General features: G+C 41.3%; 3 protein-coding genes across 4 annotated transcripts; all 3 read right to left on the minus strand.

Moving 5' to 3' along the window:
* Positions 1 to 418: 418 nt before the first annotated feature.
* Positions 419 to 11900, minus strand: LOC135666427 (1,4-alpha-glucan-branching enzyme 3, chloroplastic/amyloplastic-like). Its single transcript, XM_065177991.1, has 7 exons — positions 11450 to 11900; positions 11285 to 11356; positions 11090 to 11154; positions 5085 to 5762; positions 3686 to 3858; positions 3536 to 3625; positions 419 to 547 (listed from the first exon to the last, which is right to left on the minus strand). Exons 1-7 carry the CDS (start codon positions 11755 to 11757, stop codon positions 419 to 421), a joined length of 1515 nt encoding a protein of 504 aa, XP_065034063.1. The 5' UTR covers positions 11758 to 11900.
* Positions 11901 to 13616: 1716 nt separating this feature from the next.
* LOC103987736 (uncharacterized) lies at positions 13617 to 20783 on the minus strand. Of its 2 annotated transcripts, XM_009406123.3 has the most exons (7): positions 20393 to 20763; positions 19111 to 19177; positions 18485 to 18531; positions 17634 to 17721; positions 14449 to 14582; positions 14275 to 14373; positions 13617 to 13879 (listed from the first exon to the last, which is right to left on the minus strand). In XM_009406123.3, the coding sequence occupies exons 1-7, from the start codon at positions 20612 to 20614 to the stop codon at positions 13796 to 13798; spliced, it is 741 nt and encodes a 246-aa protein (XP_009404398.2). In that variant the 5' UTR covers positions 20615 to 20763; the 3' UTR covers positions 13617 to 13795. The 2 variants fall into 2 exon arrangements, with proteins under 2 accessions (XP_009404398.2, XP_009404399.2); XM_009406124.3 differs by lacking the exon at positions 14275 to 14373 and having other exon boundaries at positions 20393 to 20783.
* Positions 20784 to 21172: 389 nt separating this feature from the next.
* Positions 21173 to 22770, minus strand: LOC103987737 (uncharacterized). The gene is made up of 3 exons (XM_009406125.3): positions 21908 to 22770; positions 21509 to 21553; positions 21173 to 21425 (listed from the first exon to the last, which is right to left on the minus strand). Exons 1-3 carry the CDS (start codon positions 22728 to 22730, stop codon positions 21301 to 21303), a joined length of 993 nt encoding a protein of 330 aa, XP_009404400.2. The 5' UTR covers positions 22731 to 22770; the 3' UTR covers positions 21173 to 21300.
* Positions 22771 to 23154: the final 384 nt, after the last annotated feature.

The following is a 23154-nucleotide window of genomic DNA, read 5'->3' on the forward strand; positions in this document are numbered from 1 at the left end:
GAGCAGACAATAATTGATGCTAATATATATAAGGTTGTTAAACATATGTACAAGGATCTATAAGTAACTAGGGTTTTCCAGCATAAGCATATTAAGAAACAGTCAGCTTCATGAAGCATAAGAAAATAGAAAAGCCCGTTCCAATGCAGAGAAAATTGCATCCTACAATTACTCATTATTGATCTGATCTTGGTCATGACTTCTCATTTCAAGGCATCCAGACTGAGCACTGAATTTGGGTTAACTGGTACCCATAAATGGATGACAAAACCCATAAAAAACTAGATCCAGTTGAAAATCATAAGAGAGTTAATATTTAATATGACTTGCTACTCAGACATTAGACACATCATACATAACTCTCACAAATGATGATACACAGTATTCAAAATTTTCAGGCTAAAACCAACCTTATCCATCATATATTGAAACCTTGTAACAACAAAGCAAAAAACTGTCCTAATAGCATACCATGTGCCTCATCAACCAACTGCTTGAAGTCATCAGGAGTCCCAAATCTACTACTAACAGCAAAAAAATTTGTAACCTGAAATTAAAAATAGACTAAATGTGTCAAGAAAAACAAATGCAATAGACTATGTAACTGACAAGCATGTTTTTGAGATAAATTACTTGTCACAAACTTGCAATATTACAGATATTAATACTTCCCTAGTACTTCATATGGAACTAAAACTGGATGATATTGTCTCATGATGCCAATTGATCCTGCTGTATCTTAAATCATATGAAGGGACTCATGTAGGTACATGGAAAGTACTCCATAGTATACGATACCATAATTTCACATGAAAACAAGTGAGTAAACATACACCATTTATCTTGTAAACCAAGGTTTATATTCAACAAGTAGGAGGCACAACACACAAAAAGAATCAGTTTTCCCAATCATCATGGCTAACATACCAAAAATACACATTTTAGAGCTAGTGGCAAAGCAAAAACATACAGGTATTCTTAATTGATCTTACTTCAAAATAAACAGTTACTACTTATAATTTATTTAAAACTATTGAACACCAAAAATAGTTTATTTGTTAATATACTTAGTAACATTTTGGGGTAAGAGGTGTGCCCCTTTTTCAATTTAAAGGAGTTAAGTTTCTTTAAGAGATCTTAATGAACCAACAAAGTAAATTAAATAGTGCCCGATATAACAAAAATTCCGTAAGGCAATAATATGTTACATAGTGTTAGTATGTAAATTTTTGTACAGAAAAGTAAACATAATACAGAAACATTTAGAATCAAAATAACATAGGTCACTATTCTGCTGATTTAATTATAATCCTGATTCATGGAGTATTCTGATAAGATAATAAAATGGATCCAATTGAGCATGATTCACTAATCATGGAATGCGGTTTTGCCCGGACCAATACTAAACAGGCAGTATGTGCTGATCCGGGCATGAATCTATGTATATGGACCGACCCCGTTTCGAGCAGTTTGTTCCGACCAATAAAAAAAAGAAAAAAACTATTCACTAGTTTAGAATTGTGTTCATGAGCCCGCTTCCCTACACACGCAGAACCCATGAGGCATTGTTGTTTCCTGTCGCCGCACATCAATTTCAGTTATGCTTCCTCCTCTCCTCCTCATCCTCTTCCTCCATCATTTCCTCTTCTTCCTTCTTCATCCTCCTCTTCCTCCACCGTCTTCTCTTCTTCCTTCCTCATCCTTCCTCCTTTTGCATCCTCTTCCTCCACCGCCATTTGTTCCTTCCTTTTCTCCTTTGGTATGTACTCACATGTTGTATGTCCACACATCGATACCAATCAATACATACCAATCCGGCTAGGAGCCTAGGACCAACACTATTTGATTGGTATGAGACGACAAACATTACTATTGATCATTAGAGAGAGCAACAGCTAGGGTAGATTATAATCCAATTTAAACAAAGATTTTTTAACTTATGCTTCCAACATCAAATGTACTCTAACCAATATATAAAGAACTCTATATATTATAACACAAAATAATGAAACACATGGTTTGCAATTTTGTATATCGCTACTATACCAATTACAGCTTGGACCGGTACTTTACCAAAGGTATCGAGTGTTGATACAACAATTTTATATATGTACCATGTTTCCAGAAAATCCTAAAAAATATTTTAAAATAACTCCTCGGTACAAGGCCTATACCATCCTGTATTGAGTGGTACAGTCCCTATATCAGACATGCGTTCAGTGTACCCCGGGAATAGGATGGTACAGGTTTTGTACCGGACAAACTGCCCAGTTTACCCTGATCTGCATACGGTAAGCTATCAGACCTGTACCATACCGTATCAGGAGGTATCTCAAACCTCGAGAAAACATAATATAACTTAAACTAACACTAATCCATCATTGATTTAATAATATAACTTGATTTAGGTTGTTATCTAGGTCAGCAAATCGTTAATTGATCCAATGTGGTTCTAACCAAATAAAGTCTGAAACACAATCTAGATCGACTCCATTGATGTCCTAAAGAGTGTTACCTACTAAATAAGCAAATATATCTTTGCTGATAGGATGTGGGCCCCATTCATATAATTAATATAACTCATTTCTGGTGAAAGCCAGATGGTAATTTCTATGTGCATGCTTTATAGATGTGAAATTTCATTTTTGGGATATATACACTGAAGGGATCAATAGTTTAATCGAAGGAATAAAATATGAAAGTTAAATGTAAATTGTACCTCTATTTCACATTCAGTCAAAAGCTATACTCTTAAGGTAAGAAATTTAGTGTATATCAAAAAGGGTATAAAAGTGATATCAAATGTGTTGAAAATAAAATTTTTGGCATCCCTCTTACTCTCTTTTAAGAGTATATTAGATTTTCTTTTATGGAACCTTCAATTGGCAAGAAAAGGTACAATCTCACAGCTCATACTAACTAATTCATAGTGCCTAAATTTTTCACTTAATTTGCAATTTCTGATCGACATGCCACTATTGCATGAGCTTTATAAATAAAACATTAACTACTAGTACAACTGGACAAGGTTGATTTACTATTACCACTATCTGTCAACTTCTTAAAAATACAATTACAGAAGCATCAGAAGTTGAAACAACTCTCCAACTGATAAAATAAAGGTCCATTTGAATTTCTTCTTTATTCTGTTTTAAAAATGAAGAGCATAAATTAGTTGTTTTTTTACTTTTAAGAAACACTATTCATAGTCTTAATTCTAAATCAAGTGGTCTCTGATCTTAAAGGACACATCTAATGGTCATAAGGAGGAAAGGGAAGCAAAAGAACAACACAGGTAACGATTAAAAACAAATGTAAACATAGTCTACTAGACATGTTTTCTGCAATGGTTTCCCAACCAAACACATTAAGATAAAAGAACCAACAAAATGACTAAAATGGCTCATTTTTACTGCATAATGAATAGAAAGCAGAAATGTTCTTGTTCTGTAAAGAATTTAACATAATATTAACTATTAAGAACCTGAAGAACACAAAACTTAATACTTGGTCAACTTGAGAATAAGCAACTCACTTTGTAACCAACAGAAGAATAGTCCCAATGCTCAACAACCCCAAATAACTGGATAGCATTGTATCCTGCATTTTTCACATGTGGAAGAACCTGAAAGAAAAGGCAAACATGAAATACACGATGAGGCACACTACTTTACTAGGTTTTTACCTTGGAAGTAAACTCATTAAAGGATGATATTTTTGGTTCCGATCCACTTATCCCAACATGGCACTCATATATACGAAGAGACTTTGGAGTTTTGGGCCTCTTATACTTCCACTTGTACATATCCTCTGGAGGAGGTTCCCAATAAACTGCATAAGCTTCTTTTCCATCTGCTTCTGAGAGGTAGTCATCAGTAAGAACAAAGCTAATCCAACCATATCCAGTTAAAATCTGGTATCCCATTGTTTACCACTACAAAATAGAGTTTAGAAAAACATTATGGAAAACTAGAGAACTAATCATCAAGTGTATGTAACCTCTCTGTCACCAGCCATTTGAGAATTATGGCACAAACTTCAGTTGATGGATAATGCACAATAAATACTGGATGATAACTCTTCTAGAACATCCACCACTATCCAAGATAATAGTATCATCATAACACATCCAAATACCGCAAAATTCTCTAATTGCTAAGTCTATTTGAATATCCTCTTTTCACATTGACTTCCAACTAAGGCCGTATCCAACTTGGATGTAATAGGGTTTCTAGTACTATTAGTTCATTTACAGAAATTTTCACATTCTCATCATCAAGATACCTTTTTTCCAGTTCCAAACTGATCTGCAAAAGATGCTTCATAACTCTGATTAGCTTTTCTGCAAATTAAAGTTTCTAATTTTCTCTTGGTTGGAGTTCAAAACAAAGTTCTTGTGACATACTATAAATCATTTAGTTCAGATCCAGTTCTAACTTTTTGATGACAACAGACGGACAAAGTTACTTTTTGACATCCTACAAATCATGATCCCAGACCCCAAACATGACCATGCAATTCTTTCTTGGAAAGAGTTCATAAGGAGAATGTCAACAGTCAAGGAGCTGCCTCATCCCCAAGCAACAGATAAAACATAGATTTTTAGTGCAAACCTAAAGTCTCTCAAATTAGAGAAATTCCATTTTAGGAAAATAACTTTATGTCAGATAAAGAAGTTAGCCATGATGTAAAGAATCCAGGAAATTTCTGAGCGATGTATCTGTAATAGAAAATGTTATTTACGTATTAAGAGCTAAATAAGCACCGAAATACACAATTACTCTGGGGCTTTTGGTTTCTGAAAAGCTAAATGTTTCAAAACAAATTAAACATGTATTTTTGAATATCAGAACACATTTTCAGATGTATGCAACCATCAAAGCCCCCTCAATTGTAGGTTAGCCGAAGTAACAAGATCATCTATCAATGCAAATTATATAAGTTTCACACATCAGGTAAAGGTAGAATATTGTTTAGAACACTTGAAAGTATCATGATGGACAAAATGAAGTTGCTGTGAACTAAAAGGTCAGAAATAAACAGAAGGGTAACTCTATGATAGACTAAGAAGCATATGAGTGTACCTGGTAGAACATATGTAGCCCAAGCTGGAACTCTTTCCAATGCTCCATCAGGAGTATTAAAATAAACTTTATACCTACTTCCATGTGAAATAGCGGGCATGTATTTTTTCAACCATGCCTTACATCCTTTTCGCATTTCTATCCAGTAAGAAAGAGGAGGTTTCTTAGATTTAAATTTCTCTGCTGATACTGGATCACCTTTAACACTGAAGATATCAAACTCCTTCCCATCATCAATGACATCAAAGCGAGGCCTGTCGTTGACATGATCAAATTTTGAGACTTCTTTCCATTGCTTGTAACGTGTTTCAGCATCAAGTATTTCACCTAGTTCTTCATCAGTCTGGGGACTATTGGGGCCAAACATCTGTTCATACAACTTAGAAACCATCTCCATACGTGACTTACGGGGCCAAACCTCTCCAGGTTCCCAATATTCATCATTTATTCTTCTAAGAAGTTCTTCAACATTAATATTACCGTCACCTTTGTCATAATCATCCATATAATTGTACTCTTGAAAGAAATATTCATCTGGTTCTTCACCATCTCTTAGCTTATCTTCAAGAATGACAAACCAATAACCAAAATCATCATGCCCTAAGTGTCCATCTCTTGCACTATTTTCTGTTGCTGACCATCCATTGAAGTCACCAACAAGCGAACAATATCGAGCACCTAAATAAGAATATTTCAACTGACTGTGTACTTACAGCATCACAAATTCATAAATTTGATTCCTATCTAGAGCAACCATTAAATTTAAAGTAATCCTAAGAATGAGGCTTCATCAACTATAAATATAAGATCTTAAATATGAAGGAAAAGTGCAACAAAAAAGTCTTAAATAAAGAATAAGATTCCAACAGCAAGAAGTATGATATAAATAGATTCAAGGCAATGCATTTGTATTTAATTTAAAACCTTAAATAAAGACAGCCAAATACATGAGTGACGATTGAATTAAATAAAAACTATAATCAAATATTGCATCTTATAAATAAACAAGGAAAGAATCATTAGAATATTAAATACCAAAAGAAAGTTACTCCATAATAATGACCAGAAACAGAAGTAAACATAACTCTTTTTACCAAAAATGTGTGCACTAGAACAGAGGCTAAAACAAAGAAAACATTTCTTGTCTACAGGATTTTTTTTTGGGTCAATGCTGCTTTTCTTTTTATTTCCTTATATGTGATGATGAACGTATTGTCACGGACAAACTTCTAAACAAGGTGTTTGATGTAATGCTTATGTATGTCCGTGTCGTTTGGCATGTTCATGCCTTGTACAGAATGTAAAGGGGCAACCGAAGGCTTATAAGTCCCATTTTAGTTGGGTTGGTGGCCTCTTTAGGCTTGTAAATAAAGGTTGTGTCATGTAGACACGTGCGAGAGCTTTTCGGTCTGTAATGGACCATTTTACCCTTTGTTGTGCCACTGTTCAGAGCTTGTAAAGTCTGTTTGTAATTTGCTTTGTCTATGAAGTGTTTTTCGGACATGTTTGCTTGTGGATCCCGTTTGAGGCGTTCTCTTTAACCCGTTCTCTCTTTTGTTGGTCCTAAGGGACAATGGGAGGCTTCGGGGAGGCTGACCTTTGCGGACGGACGCGCAAGGGTGCCGCACGACTTAGGCAAAACCAGCTAAGTCCGTGTCATATGGTATCAGAGCGGGACAAGCACTCATAGAAACACTTGACATGCAAACGTGGGGGACCTAACGGGGCTGCGTTGAGGGCAGTCAGCACATGCGCGACCGTTTGAGGGAAAACGGGCATGGAGATGTAGGGAAAAGAGTCGCTCAGAGGAGCGGGCATCTGAGATTGGCATTCAGAGGAATGACCAACCCTTCGCGCAAGAGGCACCACGAGAACAGGCAAGCTTGGAAGAATCTGGAGCGCACAAAGGTTGGGATGGCTGAGTTTGAGCTACGGCTCAACGTTGACAACTTTACTTGATGGTGCTCAAGGCAAGCGAGGCGCTTGGCAAAAGGACGAGACCATGCAAAGTGGAATGAGTTGCTCAGCGACCGAAAGAGTTGTGCAAAGCTCACAGAGGTGAGGGGAATTGCTAACTCGAAGAATTCGGTACTCATGCATGGGCTTGTATGCGGACGATGGATTGTTCGTGGCCATCCCAAGGCGACCGAGACTCGGCGCCATGGAGCATTGAAACTTTCTCTTCGGCATGCGAAGGATACGTCCGGAGGAGGCTGAAGTGTGCAACGAGTTCAGCATGTTGCTAGGCCTGGAGGGGTGCAGCGGTAGCTGTATTGACGTGGAGGCGCAATCTAGCAAGTGCGTTTGCAAGAGGCAGAACAATGCACAGTTTGTTCAGCAGATCGGAGTAGTCCAAGGGGATGGTGGTCTCCGAAACGAAGAGAGATGTTGCTCCAACGGGACAGTTATCCAGGAGGGATAAGTCTCGGCTCTCCAGAGGGAGAATCATGTGAGACGGACTTCACATGTTGAGGAGGAGTACCTCACAAACAACAACTCCACGAAGCTCAATGGACCGAGCAAGCAACGAGGAGTTGTCACATGATCTCGCTCGAGAGAATGCATGGGTGGATGCATTGCGAGATCAAGTGGGGGAGCGACCTGAAGCAACTTAAATGAAGGCACACTTAGAGTCGATATGGAGATCGGACTCAAGGGAGGGCTGACCCGTGGAATGGTGGGCGTGAGGGCCACCATCAACTCAATGCAAAAAAAAAAAAACGAGGAGCGGAGCAACTTGGGGGTAACTTGGCGAAGTACTCAAGCCGCTTGAAGGGAGCCAGCATAGAAGTTGGAACATGGAGCAGAGGCACAGTGCTTTCCTTAGACAGAGGTCAAGGACATGAACTCTTGCAGAGGCAAGAGTAAGATCATGTTGTTCCATGGGTCCTTCATTCTGACGGAGCAGACTCATCTTGCATGGTGCCAAAGACGAAGGGAGCTTCGGGGTACATGCACCTTATCTCGGAGGAGCATTTGATGGAGGAACTAAGGCGACTCAATTTGCGGAGGCGAAATTGAGTTCAGAAGGCCTTAGCACGGGGCAAGAGGATGCAGAGGCGGGTACTCTTGAAGAATATGCCATAGTGTTGCCATTCGAGTTGCTATGAAGGAAGCGGTGCGCAGCGGAGATTGTGCTGGTAGGGGCAGAGGCCCAGGATCCAGGCAATGGTGCACAATTTACAGCGAAGTCGGTGGACTTCGGGAGCTTCTAGGCGACGGACTGTCCTAGAGCGGTGCTTCATCTAGGTGTGACCCAAGAGTGGGTGGATGAAGGTCGATTGCCAAAGGAGCGAACAAAATCGAAGGTGGAGGAGACCCTGCGATGTATTGGCAGAGGCCACACATGGAGGGTTCACAATTCGAGTTTATTCCACAAGGATCAGAATGCAATGGAGATGTCACCAGGAGGCGACATGGTGCAGCGGATCGTGGTGGAATAGTTCGTGGCAATGCGACACACACGACACAGTCCCGGGAGGGACTAGATCATATGGAGGTATGATCGGGAGCTACTGGGAGCTCCGCTTTGGTGAACAACACGACGGCAAGAAGGGCTATGGATTCAAGGAGTGAAGGCCATGGTACCGCACAGGCGGGTCTTCCGGGCGTGCACCGAATTTTGCATCGGATGAAAACCTTGGTCATCAGCATATGGGGGCTGGGTTCCACCAAGGGAAAAGTTCGAATGCAAGTACCAGTGAGTCCCATGAGAGGGACTTGATCATGCAGAGGTATGATCGAAGCAGCTGGAGAGTTGGACTGCTCCAGAGCTCATATTCGCTTAAGGGAGCCCGACAAGTCAGAGGACAAGGTCGAGTAAGCGAACGTTGCTACCAAGGAAGCTAAGGAGAACAGAATCGGTGCAAACCCTACAATGTGATGGCAGAGGCCATGCATGGGAGTTGCAGTCTGTCTTTCCATCGAACAAACAGACTGCTTGGAGAACACAGAGGTGTTGAAGCAGGAGGTCGAAAGGGGCGAGGAAGCGACGACAAGTCCAGAGGGACTTAGCTACCCAAAATCAAGCAATCAGTGAGAATGGAGGTGGACTCAGAGGAGTATCACAGAGACATATCTACTGATTGTGAAAAAAAGGGATTCAGAGGCGAGGCGACGGATAGTAGCGCCATGGGCATGGCAGCGCCATGGTACCGCAGAGGCGGGACTTTCGTGAAAGTCATTGATCCCTTGCTCTCACGGAGGGAGAGTGCTTGGTCGTGAAAGGGGCTGAGGAGGTGGAGCATGCAGAGGCAATCTCCAAGTACCGAGACAAGGCTGAAGGGCAGAGGCCAAGAAACTTCGTAAGACCGGTGTCAACAAGTTTCTCATCAAGATAGCCGTAAGTGAAGGACTTCGGGTCATGCAAGAGTGCACGACCAAGGAACGAAGCAAGCAGTACGCGGTGCTGTACCTTTGCTACTCAGTGTAGTAGGCGGCAGGGTTGATGGAGAAGACGGTACAATCCCAGAGGCGACCTCATCTATCAGAGAATTACTCCAAGTTGGGGTGAAAACTTCCTGCATTCCAGAAGTTCAATGGCATTGAGAAGGTGAATCACAGTAGCTAACTCAACGCAAGGAGTGCAAACACTTCAAGTGCTTCAGAAGTGTGAGCAAAGAGCAGGCGAAGACCAGTAACCAGCTCGATGCATGAAGTACAACCTCGAGGAGGCGGGCGAAGTCAAGTAACCTTTGCCTTCTCAACTCTTAAGAGAATGGGCGAAACCGAGTACCCCAGTTCTCTTATCTATCTAGCAGAGGAGCTCTGCACAAGTTCAAAAGACCCTTCGAAGATAATGGAAGACAATAGTTGTCAAATCCTTACCAACGGTGATCAGTGCTACTGAGAGTAGATTGTCCGCCTCATTTCCCAACGAAATGCCAATCGAAAGCGGAAGTGATGCGAACCTACTTGGATGTGACAACTAACTGAAAGAAGAGTCAATGAGCAGATTTTGTGGAGGAAGGACCCAAAACTTCAGAAGTTTGCGAGGCGATGCTCGTTAAAGCTCCAACAAGCATCCACCCAGTTCAAGCAGCATGTGGAAATTTTGAGAGACTGGCGCAGTAAGGATGGTCTTTTTCCTTCATTTGGGGGATCCGTAAGAATCAACAATGATCAACACAACTCAGCCAACCCCACACCAGAGTCAAGAGTCATTGGTGAGTTGAAGCAGCATGGCGGATCAAAGGTTCGACTACTTAGAAACAGCAGCGGAGAGCAGCTGGGAGCCAGGAGGCGCATTGCAGCTAAAGCAGAAGATTGAAGACTCAGCAAAGGTGAAGAGTTGCAGTGTTCACAAAGGCTTCGACGAGGACGTCGAAGGGATAAGTGGGGGAGAATGTCACGGACAAACTTCTAAACAAGGTGTTTGATGTAATGCTTATGTATGTCCGTGTCGTTTGGCATGTTCATGCCTTGTACAGAATGTAAAGGGGCAGCCGAAGGCTTATAAGTCCCATTTTAGTTGGGTTGGTGGCCTCTTTAGGCTTGTAAATAAAGGTTGTGTCATGTAGACACGTGCGAGAGCTTTTCGGTCTGTAATTGACCATTTTACCCTTTGTTGTGCCACTGTTCAGAGCTTGTAAAGTCTGTTTGTAATTTGCTTTGTCTATGAAGTGTTTTTCGGACATGTTTGCTTGTGGATCCCGTTTGAGGCGTTCTCTTTAACCCGTTCTCTCTTTTGTTGGTCCTAAGGGACAATGGGAGGCTTCGGGGAGGCTGACCTTTGCGGACGGACGCGCAAGGGTGCCGCACGACTTAGGCAAAACCAGCTAAGTCCGTGTCAGTATGGCATGATACAGCCAAGGATTAGATGCATCTTGATCATGGCATTGTATTTCTATAATTCTTACAAGAACCAGAAGCTGCCGATGGAACACTGTTCCAAGGTTCATAACTCTTGCAAGCGTAATAGGAGTTCAAATGTTTCAGCTGTAAAATTTGAAGTATTCTGGCAACAAGAAAATCTTGTAATGACTCTTAAATCAACGTGATAATACCTGGGGCCCACTCCATGTAGTCCACCCGATGCTGCCTATGCCTATGCATGCCCAAAATTTCATACCTATTTTATCAAGCAAGACGTGGGCATATCAGGTGACAGCTCCGCCATAACCAAGTTAAGCCAAATTTGATAAGAAGGAAACTTTTTTCATATAAGGGTACCAAACATCAACAGATCTTGAGAAACTCACCCCGAAGCTGACTCCTTCAGATCTATAAACCGAGAGTATAACTCAAATCTGCGGTCCTTCAAGGCCTTGTACCTGGAGACAGCGTCAAGAAACAAGAACGGAGTGAGAAGAGTAACGAGTAAACCCACAGCGGAAGCACAAGGAAAGATGAGGGTCGCAGAGCACCGCTCACGAAGGAACTGAGCAAAACCGCGGTGGGAGATGGCGAACTTGGAGAGAAAGCCAATGGGGTCAACGTCCGGCTCTGATTTCCCGCTGAAGGAACGGCGCGGCGGCTTTCGCTGCCTCTGCTGCGTAGAGGCCGACTTGTCCTTAGGGGTGGAGCAGCACTTCCACTTTCCCTGGGGGCCGGCACGGCTCCTTCCATGGCCATCGCTGCTGCTGAGATGGGACGGAATAGCGAGAAACGTGGGGCGGTGGTTCAGAGGGAGCAGAAAAGTAGTGGTGAGGACGAGAGCAGAGGAGGAGGTCATCGCGGTGGTGGTTCCGAATATGGACGAGACAGAAATCGAGGCGTATTTGGGTTCTACTACCACCGCAGGCGACGGCCACTCTATTAGGAGGAATAGGGCGTTTGGTGATAAGCCTGCCGCCTCTGTAATAATTTGAAAGAGCGCAAAAATCTCGTTTCCCCTATATATATATATATATATATATATATATATATATATATATATATATATATATATATATAGATAATGTGAACTGAATTAAAAATAAATAAATCTTAAGCATAATAAGTAGGGCAAATTGGCATAAAAAGTTCCTATTTTAAAAAAAAATTCAAGTAACACCTCCTTTTTCAAAAAAAATTATAGAATATTTTTTTTGATAAATGATGATATTGCTCCTATCATCGTCTTGTATCAGTACACGTTAATCCTTGCCTCTTCTCCCTTGTTCCTCTACTATTATCGTTGCCCTCACTTTCATCATCTTCGCCCTCGTGCCTTCTCCTTCTTCACTTACAACACCTCCTCTAAGGTTAGTGATAGTAATGATAGAGACGATGGGTAAAGGGGCAACTTGTGCACCCTTGCTCTTACTTGAACCCCTTTTGCTAAGGTAATGACGGAGGCAGCTAGCAAAGGGCAATGCGACAACAACGAAGACAATTGATCATGTGTGCTGCAAAGATAGTGAGATAGAGACAATTATGAGAAAAGAATGAATGATCGCATAGGCCATCGTCAATGAAAGAGGGTGAGAGACCCATGTGCAGAAGCTGCACGAAGGTGACTTAGGTGACAAGGGTGCACGAATCACTATCAATGACATTAGAAAAGGGTAAGACGAGGGTGGCGAGCAAACGGTAGGATATATTTAACCATACTATGATTAAAATTTAAAATAAAAAAACCAATTTAGTTGAAACCATTTACTACTTCAAGTTGGTCAATTGTATATGTCCTCACCGTTACAATTCATGATATTTAGTAATAATCCCGTTGTCGAGACTTCTTTTTATATATTCCTCCTACAAGATTATTTCCTCATCACTTAGAAACTTGAAATATATTCTTTCTTAACATTTTATGATGTTACTTGATTGAAAAAAAAAAAAAAAAAGGCAGAGGTCCTAAATTGTGGCATTTGATAAGAACAATGCAAAAAAATGGTATCAGAAGAAAAAATTTACCGCATTACGTAGCGAGAATTTATGATGCAAATGTCATATCCTAAGATAAAACTGCATTCCAAACATATTAGTAATATGGAAGAGTGCGAACAAGAAATCATGAGTATTCTAAGCATGGTCTGCAGTACCGGACCGTACCATCTGGTACGAGCGATACGTACCGATCTGACAGGCTTCCGGTACACGGACCGTCTATTACCGATCTGACACTGTAGCAGCACTGTAGCACTGTAGCAGTGCTACAGTACTCAGCACGCCTAAATATACCGAGCGGTACACCTGGGTGTACCGCTCGATATACCGTACCGTACCGGTACCGAGCCCAGGTCGAAACTCCGGTACGGTACAGTATTGCGGACCTTGATTCTAAGTACCTCGTAGCCACACATTGTTCGGTGCCAAACACGAAGACAGCACTCCTGATCATGAAATTTTACTGGTAAATTATTCCCCCGACATTCTAATAGTTAAAAAAGAGATATATTGGTACCAAGAAAAAACCAGTTTTATCGAAACTATTTACCAACAACATATGCATATGGCAAGCCACAAGTTTTCTTGATAAGTTAGAATGCTCGCTCAACACCAAACACTCACAAACTGAAGCACCACACAATTAAGCAACAGATTTAGCTAGCAAGAGCATGGTTATGTAGCTGAGAATTACTGGTGATTACCTGTATAGCTACATAGTGAACTAAAGATTTGCTCTGCTGGAAAGAGGAAGGTCACACCGAATACAGAAGAAATTAATAGTCTCTTTTACAACATGTTTTGTGCTTGATGTTCTCATGTTCAGAGTTGATAAATAAAACCATCTAACAATCTGTTGAAAGCATGGAATTTTAGGTCAGGAAAGTATAAGAGAATGCTCACTGGCTTTTGTCCTTCTTTAGGTACTCTCTTGCACCAAATATCGTCGATCCAATCCGAACATTTGTACTCCCCATTTCAATCTGCAGAGAAACACAAACTATGTCATGCTGGAGTATTCTAGCACAAGAATGGTTTAAAGTCAGATGTAAGTTGACATTTAGTAATGTGCACAGGTCAATTCAGTTCAACCAGAGGAACTTCTAGACAAAACTAAATTTGTTAAGTTTCTACAATCATAAACCAAAATGATCCAAAGTAATGGGAAAAAGAAGAAAGAAAAAATCTAAAAAGACTCTAGTTTAACTTGTGGTTCAATTTCCTCAGCCAAGCCCATTCTAACCCTAGTGTCATAATCACGACAATAAATTAGCTCTTATATTTTTGCATCATCTACCATTCTACATTTCTGCTATGACCAAATCAACACAACAAATCTTGCTTCTTATTTGCCATAGGCTCTAACCCTATTACTTACAGCTTGCTCAAAGTCGGCAGACATTCCCATAGACAGCTCACACTGCTCTTCTGGTATCCCAAGCTCCTTACACACCTCAGTCCTACAATTTGATAGTGTCTGCTCCCATACAAATATAACTGTTAACAAAAACATGGAAAATAATTGTAGTATGATCACTTGAAAAAACATTACCTCGAAGTTTTCTGGAGTGGAAGAGTAGTCCAGCATCCCAATTGTCATTAGACCAGCAAAAATGAGGTTTGGGCACCCAAGTTTCACATGCTTCACCAGTTGGACACAATATGAAGGATCAACACCAAATTTTGCTGCAAAATATTGCATAATCTTTCAGTAATCTGCCATATCACCAAGAAAGAGCAAAGAGCATCTAGTTTAGTTCTTTCAATTGTCAAGCATCATTACATGCTGTCAGATATTATTTTTAAACAAGGTTTGGCAAATGGCAACCAAGTTGGATATCCTTAGCTTGTTGGACAATCTCTCAAACATTTACATATAATCAAACAAATGTCTAATGCCCTATGTTCAAGATAAATATTTCACTGGGTTACTTATCTATCAGATTGCACTGGCAATAAGCATTTAGATATTTGGAATCTTGCTTGTAGGTACTCTAAATATTGAAAATCATTTTAATGGTTTGTACTTTGTAGTCATTTGGTTGACCTGTCAATAATATCAATATTGAATGCAATTGATTGCCAATTTTGTTGTCATATGAGCCCGTGCTGTCTAAGACATTTGAAGACAATGATTTTGTTAGGATCGAGAGTACTAAGAGGGGGGGGGGGGGGGGTGAATTAGTGCAGCGGAAATCTTTCAGCGATTAAAAATGAAAGCTGCGTTCGTTCGATAAAAACGATTTCGATGTAAAAGCCGATTTTAAGATTACTTAAGATTAAGCGCAGTTTTACTTCTTAACGCAGTTTACGTCTAAACCCAGTTTGCGTCTAAGCGCAGTTTACGTCTAAACGCAGTTTGCGTCTAAACACAATTTACGTTTAAATGCAGTTTGCGTCTAAACGCAGTTTTACGTCTAAACGCAGATTTACGTCTAAACGCAGATTTACGTCTAAACTCAGTTTACGTCTAAAACGCAGTTTTACGTTTAAACGTAGTTTGCGTCTAAACGTAGTTTTACGTCTAAACGCAGATTTACGTCTAAACTCAGTTTACGTCTAAAACGTCTAAACGCAGTTTGGGCAGTTTTACGTCTAAACGTAATTTTACGTCTAGACGCAGTTTCAAAGGGATCTGAACTTAGAAACTCATTCGTAAAAGCGCAGAAGACAGTTTTGCAGAATCAAGGCGTAAACGTAAACTGCAATGTAAATATCGTACGAAAACACTGGTTTACGTCTGAAAGCAGATTCGGACAGATCAGCACTTAGAAACTTGTTCGTGAAGGCGCAGAAGACAGTTTTGCAGAATCAAAACGTAAATGTAAACTGTAATGTACGAAAACACCGATTTACGTCTGAATGCAGATTCGGAAAGAACAGCACTTAGAACTTGTTCGTAAAAGCGCAGAGAGCAGTAGTTATGAAGGAGGTTTGCAGTAATGATAAAGTGCTCAAAATAAACGCAAACCAGAGATTTAGAGTGGTTCGGTCAGTCTTGACCTACTCCACTTTTGGCTTCCTCCACCGACGAGGTCACCGACGTCAACTAGAGGCCTTCCTTTAATAGGCGAAGGCCAACTGCCCTTTTACAGTTTCTCTCCTTTTGACAGGCTCAGGAGACAACCTTTACAGACCTTTCTCTCCTCACTTTACAACTCAAAACTTGAAGAACAGAAGGAGGAGACTTAAAGGCTTTACAACACTTTTGAGCTCTTAGAATCACAGAAAAGATCAAGATTTCGGTGTAGGTCTGTATCTTTTCAGTGCCGAATGGGTGGGGTATTTATAGGCCCCAACCCAATTCAAATTTGGAGCTCAAAACGATCAAATCCCGGAATTCCGGGATCAGGCGGTTGCACCTCTTGACTGGAGAGGTTGCACCGCCTGGCAGAGCTCGAAGACTGAGCCCAGGCGGTTGCACCTCTCTGTCAGGGGCGGTTGCACCGCCTGAGTCTGGCTCGGAGACTGAGCCCCAGGCGGTGCCACCTCTTGACTGAGGCGGTTGCACCTCTCTGCCAGAGCTCGAAGACCGAGCTCAGGCGGTGCCACCTCTCTGTCAGGGAGGTTGCACCGCCCAGTCTTGCTCGAAGACTGAGCTCAGGCGGTGCCACCTCCTGGCTGGGGCGGTTGCACCGCCCAGTCTCGCTGGGAGACTTAGCCCAAGCGGTGCCACCTCTTGGCTGGGGCGGTGCCACCTCTTTCACTATTTCAGCTCACTTGGTTTGGCTCCAAACTTGGCCCAAACCAGTCCGAACTTGGGCCTAATTGGCCCCTACTTGGGTTATAGGATTAACACCTAATCCTAACCCTAATTAACGTGCTAACTATGATTTTAAAGACATTTTCTAAGCCATTACAAAGTCCGCAAGTCAAGACTTCTTCTGGCGAGCTTCCGGCAAACTTCCGGCGGTCTTCCGATGAACTCTCGGAAATCATTCTGCGGACTCCCCGGCAAGCTCCTAGACTTCACGATTTGTTCTTAGCGAGTTCCAACGAGCTTCTTCGGCAAGCTCCGATCTTTCTTGGCGAGCTGCGCGAACTCCCAACGAACCTTCAGACTTCCGTCGAACTCTCGAACTCGCAACAAATCCTTCGCGCTTGACTCTGACACTTTGTTTCGCTTTATGTCTTCATCGTTATCATAGTTAATCCTGCACAATTAAAACAAAACTTCGATCGAGACAATTAATCCTAAGCAATTAACCAAGTTGTCCGGCATGTCATTGGTCCCTCGACGTTTCGTCCGATTCTTCGGCGCATCGTCCTTTCCTGCAGCCTATTGCCCAATCGGCCTGTTGACTCCGCAACTCCGATATCCTTGGCACAATACCCGCTCTTCTTGGCCCGATGCCCGAGTCCACGGCCCGAAGCCTTCTGTCGATACGTCGACCGATCCACCGGCCCGACGTCCAATCTTTTGACATGTTCCTCCGGCACAACATGATTTTCCTGCTTTAATTGTCTCATCCTGATCGAGGCATCCTGCGTCACTCAAAACGCAGATTAAATCATAAACATATATCAAGTAGTTTCATCATCAAAATACGAGATTCAACAAATTTAAGTATATATTACAAACAAAAAGAGAGTGTATATTACAAACAAAAAGAGTATCATAAAAGACAATATAGTCAGAAAGCAACTTATAGCATAAATGCCATGATAAATGCTTATTTTCAAAGAAATGAATGATGTGGCAATGTTATCATGCAAGTAACTTATTTTACTACTGACATTCTTCTCCACTAGTATTCACTTGCACCAAGACCTTCAGAGGCTTCCTTCCCAAGCTAGCAACCATACGATCAAGATGATTAGCAATCTGTAGATTACAAAAAAAGATAGATATTGTTACTTATAGCTAGAGATGATAGAGCTGCAGATATAATGCTAACTCTTCTCTTTCTTTTCTTTACAAAACAAAGTATGGTGGTTTAAATGATTAAATAGCAGAAACATTAATACAGAGCACCGTGGAGCAAAATGGCAGACTTTGCTAATAATTGCCATTTTATTCGATCCTTTATGAACTAGCAGATAAAGACATTAAACAAGATGGGGATCAGAAATATTACTCCTTTAAGGGAACCACACTTGTATGAACCTGCACGGTTTCTGTGATACTCTTTTTTCTTTGCGGCTTGTACTTTGAGTTCGATTGAACTGTGATATGTAGATGTTGTGGTCGGTTGACGTGAATCGATAAGATTTAGTGTGTGAAAAGAGATAGAGGAATATCTAAGAAATTTTAGTACAAATAACAAAAAGAGAGTTGAAGATTCTTGATTTAACTAGAGATATCACCTTATGGTGGAAAAGATCCACACAGTCAACTCCAAATACTTGGGACATTATGGCATGCTTTTTGTTGATGTTTTTAAATGTCTCTTAAACCTGTAAAAATCCCACCTTGTGTCTGTCTTTGGCACTTAATAGAAACATGGTAATCCAAACATGGAAATCTTGGACTTTTTCTTTGGAAAATATCATGCTTCTTACTTTAGTTGCATATGCATTATGCAAAACAAAGGGTAAAAAGACAATGAATTTGAATTTAAATGAACTACTCATGCAATTGAGTTTACCTTTTCATCATCTACGCTCTCAACCATATCAAGATTTGGAACACCAGCTGCATTATGAACAACAGAGGCTTACATTCTAAACAATATAAAAAGACACTAAAAAATTAAGACAACAGTAAAATTATGTCACTAGACCATTTTACAGTCCTACAAAATTGCATATCAGATGGGACATAGATATGCAATTCCAACTTACTTTTTTGAGAGTTGGATCAAGATCAACTGTCTTGGCAGTTTCTTGATATGCATGGATAGCCTAATTACATTTTCTTTCATGGAGAACTATCAATGTTGAGAAACAGAAGAATTTTTCAGTGGGATGCACAAAAGTTAATCCAGACATTCCAAATGGTACATTATGAACTTTACTTCCATTAAATGGTAATTTAAAGTTTATAGTACTCATCATTGAACATATTATTGAACTGGTGTTATGCAAAACAAACAAAAGCAACGAGCAAGAAAAAAAAGATCTGTAATATCAATAAAAGTCTCAACAATAGACCATCTCCTATACCTGCAAGAATTTTAAAGAGTTACTTTTTATGTCAAGATGAATAAGTTGCTAGGGTCATATAAAGGAACAAATCAACTTAAGACAAACTTGATAGTCATTAGAAGAATACCAAGAAGGGATTTCACTTTGTTGCTTTGCAAGTTACCAATGAAATGCCACTCAATGTCCGAAGGAAGCTGAAAAAGGCCCAAAAAAAAAAAGGGTAAAATTTTACATATAAAAATGATTTTAGCAGAGAATTTTTACAAATGACAGTTGAGGCCCCAAGTTTTTTTAATTCAAGTACAAGAAACGGTTCAATATTCTGTGACAATTTTGGCTACTAAAACACTACTAGAAAGCATTTAAACAAGTATCTCATTGACTAAATCCCATAGTCAAGGAATGGTATTGCTAAAACTATTGTCAACATGGGACAACAATCCCAGAATCTGCCATTACGATGTATACTATTTTGTATGTATCTGTCTCATATATCAGAAATATAGAGTATACATAGATTGCAAGTCAAAATTGTTCTTAGCTTGAACCAAAGATATTAATTAGTCAATGGAAGAAGCACCCGCACTCATCATGCTCAAAATTCTAGCACTTTAATCTTGATTGCTTCATTGGAAGCTTTGTTTTTATTGTAAAAACCTTCCAGTCTAAGATTATTATTATTTTTTTTTTTTGGCAAAGAGTAAGTGAAGAATGCGGGATTCAAACCTAGGACCTTGCAATGAACAGTCAAAGTCTTTACCAGCTAAGCTAGTTAATACCTTCAGCAGAATAAAAATAACTATATATTGCTGGAAACTTCTGCACATCTGATAACCCCAACTACTCCCTGAACAGAATAAAAATAAATATATATATTGTTAGAAACTTCCTCGACAGACTATTGTGATCTGCAATTTCAATTCTCTCCATGCTTCCAAATATTTCAAGCATTCAACTGAACAAGCATAAAGTAACTAAAACTCATTGATCCATCAAAGTTCACATTCCTATCCTTCTACAGATATGGAACTACCTAACTTTAGTCTTCATGGATTGTCCAAGATTTGAACTTCAAATTGATACTTCCTGGTCGATTGTCGTCACCATCCTATGCCGCATCGATTTCATTGATTAAAACAAAGTTCCGAAAGCTACAGTGGAGCAATTTCCAAGAACAGAAAGATTAGGGTTGTGGACTTCTTCCCAGGTAAGATGTTATTTTGCATCATCTTATTCAGGGAAGCAATAAACAAAAGAGCGTATATTACACTGATCGAGGCAGGCTTCTTGAAACATTCAAACACCGAATCAAACTTGATATAGAATGCATCTTGTTAAATCTAGGTCGCAGATGTATCTGAAGTCTTTCAGGCGAAGAAAGAAGGGGAAGGATAAAGAAATTGGGGAACCTGAGGAGCCTTCTCGACGATCTCCTGGACGTAATTCTCACCGAAGCAGCGGTGGCCGACGTCGTAGACCTGGCGGATGAGGGATACGGGCTTCGTCTTGCTGACCGCCACCACTCGAACCTGCTCCGGCGACCGACCGCATCGCTCCGCCGCCTGCTGGGCCCGGGCGAGCACCGAGCGGAGGGCCGTCGCGGCGGCCCCTTCCGTGGCTGGAGCAGACATGATGGCGCCGGGCCCGTCCGCACCAGAGGACTCGCTCACCTGCGCCGTAGGGATGCACCGCGATGGTGGTAACTATGTGGCGGACGAACGACGCTGCGTGGTGGCGACTCGATCGACCCGTCCGCGTTATGATGACGGAGCCGAGTGAAGTGGGTGATCTTGTAATTTTACACTCACGTCGTCGGACCGGGACGCCCCCCGGTTTGGGCTCCACAAATTCGCGACGAGCGGGTCGAGTCAACATAAATATTTTCTATGGAGACATCTGAATTAGATTTGTGTATTATTACGCAAGCAAGCAATTCATGTCTGCCTGTAATAATTTTTTTCTATTTTTATTAATAAAAATATATGAATAATTTCAATTCAAATTTTATCAATATGTCACTTATATCATATATATTTTTTATTTCGGAATTTGAGTAGCAGTCCAACTAATGATGGCTAATATACATGATAATTGTACACCACTGTAACTCGGGTCAAATATATTGTGCCATCGGACTGTTTTAATATTTATCAAAATATAATTAATTATTCGTACACACGAGTAGTCCCAACGCTTAATACCCAAATTCATCTTCAGATCAAGCATGATATGTTGACGTAAAACAAGAAAAATATGTCTAATACATGTAGGAAAAGAAGATCTCCACGACAAAAAAAGAAAAAAAAAAAAAAGGAATCTAAAATAGACGATTCTCATTGCTTTGGACCCCACAAGTCACCACGCTATTTTTCCTTATTTTTCTTAGATACCAGACGAGAGCTCCGATCCCGACTGCACCCGCCACCGAAACAGTGGCCGTCCCTGAGAAGAAGACGATGCTTCTCGTTACACGCAGAAGAAGTCTTCCAAATGCAAAACATCCATACTGATAAACCGATCCTTACCTGCAATGACTGCAGCTGATGCTCGACGCCCTCTGTACGTGCCATCTACCGTGCAACACACAGATTCAATTAGCAAATAAATGCTTTTAACTGTGCTAAAGAAAAGAGTCCGAACGTAACAGATGAAGGGTTGCAACGTTCGTGATTTGTTCAGAGGATGCTATGTCATTTGATCAACGTTTTGGAAATTCGAGCTAAAACACATATGAGAGAACGGAAAAAAGCGATGCTACGGAGATGCTTTACTGGGCGAAGAAGCCACCATAATAAAGCGCTTTATGTCTTCCTTTATTTTACTTCCTTTTTAGATTCTTAATGCAACTATATATCTCTGCAAAAGCTAAAAGTTACCCTGCAATTAGCTAGAAGAACTACTTAATTAATTACGTGCAAAGTTACCTGTGCAGTAGGTGGTGGCGTTGCCTTCGTCGCAGAGACAGAGGAAGCTCCTCGACTGCGTCTCGAACCCGCAGGTTCCCCCGCCCCGCCTGACGTCCTCGCACTGAAGGCACCTCGTCGTCACCGGGATCTCGAAGTCCACCCGAATGCCGTACTCCGGGACCTGGTCGTACGGCGGGAAGTTGGCGCCCACCGTCCTCCAGTACACGCTCGCGTACGTGGAGCAGTGCTGCAGCAGGAGCCTCAGCGACTCCGACGCCTTGGGGTAGTAGGAGCAGCAGCTAGTCCGCCGGTCCGCCAGCGCGTCGGGACACTCGGGCGGGTTGCGGCACAGGTACGCGGCGCTGTCGCAGGCCGAGTCGCAGCGGTCGGGGAAGCGCTCGCAGAACGCGGGCTTGGGCTCCACGATGACGGACTCGCCGCTGCAGTTGAAGAAGAGGTAGTCGTTCTTGGACGAGAGCGAGAAGCGGGTGCTGGTGTCGAGGCTGAAGGGGTTGGCCGCGCGCCGGAGCACGGCGTCGTCGGTGCCGGAGGAGCGGCAGCTCCACATGGACGGGTCGTTGACGACGAGGTGGGGGTCGGTGTAGTCGACGGCGGCGACGGGGTACGTCCCCGAGGGTGTGCGGAGGAATAGGCGGGAGGAGTTGGCGCAGATGAGCATGTTGCGGTAGTAGGGGCTGCCGCAGCCGTCGTCGATGCCGAGGGGGTAGCGGATGGGGATGGCGCCGCAGGACGTACGGCAGAGACTGGACTGTGCCAAGGTGTGGGTATCGATCGAAAGGAAAACGATGACGGCGACGAGGAGCGGGGAGAGGAAGTCCATTGTGGACGATGAGAAGGGAAGACGAGGCGTTGCAGTGGTGTGTCATGGTCGGAAGGAGGTGTTAAGAGGCAAAGGTGGAGGATAAAGAGCGCTTCTGAAGGTTCTCTGTCGATGCACTTTGCTTTCTTTTCTTGCTTTCGTTGTTGTACGTTCTGCTTTCGGTTCCTTATATATATATGTATACATATATATATATGTATACATATATATATATGTATACATATATATATATATGTATACATATATATGTACTATATATGTATTATATATATATATATGTATTATATATATATATATATGTATTATATAGATATATGTATTATATTTATATATGTATTATGTATATATGCATTATATATATATATGTATTATATAGATATATGTATTATATTTATATATGTATTATATATATATAATTGGAGAA

This window comes from Musa acuminata, unplaced genomic scaffold (assembly GCF_036884655.1).
Source record: "Musa acuminata AAA Group cultivar baxijiao unplaced genomic scaffold, Cavendish_Baxijiao_AAA HiC_scaffold_1099, whole genome shotgun sequence".
NCBI classification, from domain to species: Eukaryota; Viridiplantae; Streptophyta; class Magnoliopsida; order Zingiberales; family Musaceae; genus Musa; species Musa acuminata.

Bases quoted from the DNA above. Each gene is read 5' to 3' on its own strand.
- LOC103987736 (XM_009406123.3), bottom strand. From the start codon at position 20,614: ATGTCTGCTCCAGCCACGGAAGGGGCCGCCGCGACGGCCCTCCGCTCG. The intron at 18,532-19,110 runs GTATTCTTCTAA...TTCATAATGCAG, and splicing joins CAAAGTGAAATCCCTTCTTG to CTGGTGTTCCAAATCTTGAT. The intron at 13,880-14,274 runs GTAAGTAATAGG...GTTTCTCTGCAG, and splicing joins CTGCCGACTTTGAGCAAGCT to ATTGAAATGGGGAGTACAAA.
- LOC135666427 (XM_065177991.1), bottom strand. From the start codon at position 11,757: ATGACCTCCTCCTCTGCTCTCGTCCTCACCACTACTTTTCTGCTCCCT. The intron at 11,155-11,284 runs GTGAGTTTCTCA...TTGATAAAATAG, and splicing joins CTGAAGGAGTCAGCTTCGGG to GTATGAAATTTTGGGCATGC. The intron at 3,626-3,685 runs GTAAAAACCTAG...CTTTTCTTTCAG, and splicing joins TTAATGAGTTTACTTCCAAG to GTTCTTCCACATGTGAAAAA.
- LOC103987737 (XM_009406125.3), bottom strand. From the start codon at position 22,730: ATGGACTTCCTCTCCCCGCTCCTCGTCGCCGTCATCGTTTTCCTTTCG. The intron at 21,554-21,907 runs GTAACTTTGCAC...GTTGCACGGTAG, and splicing joins CGCCACCACCTACTGCACAG to ATGGCACGTACAGAGGGCGT. The intron at 21,426-21,508 runs GTAAGGATCGGT...TCTTCTTCTCAG, and splicing joins ATCAGCTGCAGTCATTGCAG to GGACGGCCACTGTTTCGGTG.